The sequence below is a fragment of the Mytilus galloprovincialis genome, chromosome 5, assembly GCF_965363235.1.
Source record: "Mytilus galloprovincialis chromosome 5, xbMytGall1.hap1.1, whole genome shotgun sequence".
In the NCBI taxonomy this organism is placed as follows: Eukaryota; Metazoa; Mollusca; class Bivalvia; order Mytilida; family Mytilidae; genus Mytilus; species Mytilus galloprovincialis.
The window spans coordinates 69,824,851-69,827,527 of record NC_134842.1 but is presented as its reverse complement, the minus strand read 5'-3'; the positions used below and the strand labels follow the sequence as shown (position 1 = coordinate 69,827,527).

The 2,677-nt window shown below is 33.1% G+C and overlaps 1 protein-coding gene across 1 annotated transcript; it reads left to right on the top strand.

Moving 5' to 3' along the window:
* The first annotated feature begins 944 nt into the window (after window positions 1–944).
* Window positions 945–2,427, top strand: LOC143074696 (uncharacterized). The gene has a single exon (XM_076250034.1). It carries the CDS (start codon window positions 1,038–1,040, stop codon window positions 2,055–2,057), a length of 1,020 nt encoding a protein of 339 aa, XP_076106149.1. The 5' UTR covers window positions 945–1,037; the 3' UTR covers window positions 2,058–2,427.
* The last annotated feature ends 250 nt before the right edge of the window (window positions 2,428–2,677 follow it).

Here is a 2,677-nt window from a genome sequence, read left to right as displayed (position 1 = left end):
ACCTGAAGCGGGACGAACGAATGGACGGACGGACGAACAGACGGACTGACGCACAGACCAGAAAACATAATGGCATAAATGGGACATAAAACCAATATTCAAATACAGAGATGAATTGCTAACATTTAGAATAAGTTTATTTAAAGGGTCAATAAGCTTATAGCTATGGAAGAATAAAGTACAAGTTTTAAGTTATTTGTGGTAACGAAATCCCTAACTTAATAATTTACCACTAATACACATAAATTACGTTTGTTGAAATCTAAAACCTCACAACAGACACGAGCATAGTGGATGTTAAAAAGGTATTATCAAGAATTCATATTCATTAATTTTTATAAATTTAAAAATAACAGTTTGCAGTATTTGCAATATTCTTCGAATTATAAAGGGGTTTTCTTCCTCATGTGTATATTATAACCGTAGCCGTATTTTGGAATTGTTTACGCAATGCTCTTAGATTTTAAATTTATTTAGAATTCTATTTTTCTTTTATTTGAGTGCCAACTGTTTGTCTCTTATAGACGAAACGCGCCTCTGCTATGCAACGTTTTGTCTTGATATAATTTTTTTAGTCAACATTTCTGCGTTATCATGAATATCACTGATATAAATGTAAACATAGTCATATTTTTAAACTTACAGTTGGCGTAATTCTGAATTCTTGTAAATCCTAAAGATTTTTTTAACTCAAGCAAAACTATTTACCCTAGTCGTATTTTGGAAAAATCTGTGAAAAATTATTGACCCTCTTCTAATTTATACTTGATTTGGCTATTTAACTTTTTTTTTATTCGAGCATCACTGAGAGTCTTATGAAGATGTAACCCGCGTCTGGCATGCAAGATCTTAGGCCTAATACTTTTTTGAACAGGGATAAATGAAAAAAAATCAGACTTCTAGTACAAATGTATGTACACAATACATACTGCTTATAGTTGTAATTATTACATAGTTTACCTACCATCTTTAAATAAATTGGCATTTGTATGTTGTAGATAAAAAACACATCTGTGAACAGACTGTAACACTTAGTTATGTCCAGTAAAGAGGCTACTGCAGACAAAGAGTTTCACCGAAAAAGTTCTTGTCTACGTCAAATGAAAAATCTTACTGGTAAACAACCTTACAAATGTGATGAATGTTGTAAAGAATTTAGTAGCAAAGGCAATTATAATATACACAAGAAAATCCATACTGGTGAAAAACCTTACAAATGTGATATTTGTGGAAAAGGATTTGTCCAAAACAGTAACTGTAAAGTTCATTTGAGAAAACATACTGGCGAAACACCTTACAAATGTGATAAATGTGGAAAAGTATTTGGTCATAAAGGCAATTATAATATACACAAGAAAATCCATACTGGTGGAAAACCTTACAAATGTGATATTTGTGGAAAGGAATTTTGCCAAAAAAATAACTGTAAAGTTCACATGAGAACACATACTAGCGAAAAACCTTACAAATGTGATGTATGTGATAAGGAATTTGGTCAGAAAGGCAACTATAATGAACACATGAGAATTCATACTGGGGAAAAACATTTTAAATGTGTTTTTTGTGATCAAGAGTTTCACCGAGAAAGCACCTGTCGAATTCACATGAGAAAGCATACTGGTGAACAACCTTACAGATGTGATGTTTGTGGAAAACAGTTTCGCAGAAAAAGGAATTGTCTAACTCACATGAGAACACATACTGGCGAAAAACCTTACAAATGTGATATTTGTGAAAAAAAGTTTGGCAAAAAAGATAGTTGTCTAATTCACATGAGAACACATACTGGTGAAAAACCTTACAAATGTGATGAATGTGGTAAAGAATTTAGTGCCAAGAGCAACTATAATGTACACATGAAAAAACATACTGGCGAAAAACCTTACGCATGTTATATTTGTGGAAAAGAATTTGGCCAAAGCAGTTCTTGTCGTACACACATGATAACACATACTGGCGAAAAACCTTACAGATGTGATGTATGTGGTAAAGCATTTGGTCACAAAAGCAATCGTAATAAACACATGAAAATCCATACTTGGAAAGATAAGATGTGATATTTTGAAAAAGAGTTGGCAGAATCAGTAATTGTCTGAGACATACAAAAACACATACTGATAAAAGATGACCTAAAATGTGACGTATGGGTACAAGCTTTAGTTCCGACGGTTATTATCGTAAAGACATTATAACCCATACTTGTGATGAATAATTGCATGCACATTTACCTGTATCGGTAAATAATTTAGTGGAAAAAGTCACTTTTATAGGCACACGAGAATTCGTGAAATTTACAAAAGTGGTGTACATGTGTTGAGTGAAGGATTACGTGACAATAGATACACGAGAAATCATGAACGTTATGGTCTTTACAAGTGTGGTATGCAAAAATTCATACATGTGATGACCTTTATACAAGTATGTCCTTCCGATTACGTTCATATATATATAAGGCAGCAACCATTTGATTTTCTGGGGTTTTTTTTGGAAAAGTTTTTGGAGAAAAAAATAATTTGTTTTTGATTCTAAGAAAAAAAAATGTTTGTTTCACCCTCAGCTGCCACTATATGTAATGCTAAAATTGAAAAATTTGTCCAGAAAAAAAAAAACATAGCCCCCCCCCCCCCCCCCCCCCCCCCCCCCCCCAGAAAATCAAATGGTTGCTGCCTAACACTTG

Coding starts and splice junctions, on each gene's coding strand:
- LOC143074696 (XM_076250034.1), top strand. CDS start 1,038: ATGTCCAGTAAAGAGGCTACTGCAGACAAAGAGTTTCACCGAAAAAGT.